The sequence below is a fragment of the Mustela nigripes genome, chromosome 5 (genome assembly GCF_022355385.1).
Source record: "Mustela nigripes isolate SB6536 chromosome 5, MUSNIG.SB6536, whole genome shotgun sequence".
NCBI classification, from domain to species: domain Eukaryota; kingdom Metazoa; phylum Chordata; class Mammalia; order Carnivora; family Mustelidae; genus Mustela; species Mustela nigripes.
In genome coordinates this window covers 1,733,421-1,734,749 of record NC_081561.1, presented here as the reverse complement: position 1 = coordinate 1,734,749, position 1,329 = coordinate 1,733,421, and the positions used below count along the sequence as shown (strand labels likewise).

General features: G+C 40.7%; 1 protein-coding gene across 1 annotated transcript in view; it reads right to left on the bottom strand.

Moving 5' to 3' along the window:
• Positions 1 to 300: 300 nt before the first annotated feature.
• FOXF2 (forkhead box F2) overlaps positions 301 to 1,329 on the bottom strand; it is a 5,853-nt gene continuing 4,824 nt past the window's right edge. The window contains exon 2 of the mRNA XM_059399331.1: positions 301 to 1,220. Coding sequence (XP_059255314.1) covers positions 1,054 to 1,220 — 167 coding nt within the window. The 3' untranslated portion in view covers positions 301 to 1,053. The remainder of the gene's footprint in view (positions 1,221 to 1,329) is intronic.

The window sequence follows — 1,329 nt, the reverse complement described above, 5'->3', positions numbered from 1 at the left end:
CCTTCATTATCTTGCCTGGTTTTCTTTTACGTTCTTTTCACCTTCTGGTTTTTGTTTAGCCAGAAGGAGCTAGGGTGAAGGAAAAAAAGAACAGAAAAAGTTCCTTCATCTCTTTCTCTCCTGAGAAGACCCACAATCAGAACCTGGCCTGTGTTACTCAAGGCACAGACCCCACACCACGTCAATTATACAACTTGGGGGAAAAAAAACCCAACAGTGTAGAGTTGCATTGCTGGCTGGTAGAGAAGAGAGCCTGGTGATCCCAGGATGCCCATGGAGGAAATAGGTCTCTAAAACAGCTATTTGTTATATATATTTTATTGAAAAAATTTTACATCAAAATAGTTTGGCAAACTGTAAAAGTATACATAAGTGCAAATATATCCTCCTTTTAAAATACAAGCAAAGTGTGAGTATACACGAAAGTCATAAAAATATCTTTAAAATATGGTGGTAGAAAACAACCTTGTAAAAAAACGTTGTATTGTCACAATACTGAAAACCACTTTCTTAAACTAGACACATTGTTTCTAAATACTTTCTTAATAATGTTCTTTGGCACCTGTATCCAAACTTAGTGTTTGGCGGAACAGAACTCTCTTTTGGCTAGGCAACAAGATGAGGCTTTCTTGAAGTCTTGTGCTTAGCACTGCCTTTTTGAAAAGCACAAAAATTTTCATAGACAAAGAAAAACACAAACACACAACTTGCGTTTTTCAGACCCTGATGACTGAAGGTAATGAAGATCCCAGAGTTACAGGTTTATGTTTTTCATGTGGTGACTTTTTACCATCCGCTAAAAAGCTGAGTTCTCCGTTGGCTCTCTCCCTCGTGGGGATCCTGCATATATTCATATTAGGGTATTGCCAGGGTTGTCCTTCTACCAATGGTAGACAAGTATCAGTGAACAGCGCTGGCCTGGGGATTCTGGCTAAGTGACTGGTGTGCTACTTAGTGCTAGCGCCGTGCAGAGTGGGGGAGTCCACCTCAGTTCATTCTGCCCTGCAGAAGAGAGAGCAGAGAGTGGCCAGGGCATGGCCTCCTTCCCTCCATTCACATGACACAGGGCTTAATATCCTGGCAGACACTCTGGTGGTGGTGATGGTGATAATATGGTCCGCTTGCAGAGGGATGGAAAGAAGAAATGCCATTAAAGTTGAGGACAAAATCCTTTCTGTCACACACTGGGGTAGAGTGATGCTGGTATCGAGGCAGTCCCACTGAAAGAAGAAAGGAAAAGCTCTTCAGAAATAGTCACTCAGCAGAGGATGAGGCATGTTACTTTTTTTTTTTTTTTTTTTTTTTTTTTTTTTTTTTATGTGTGTTTTT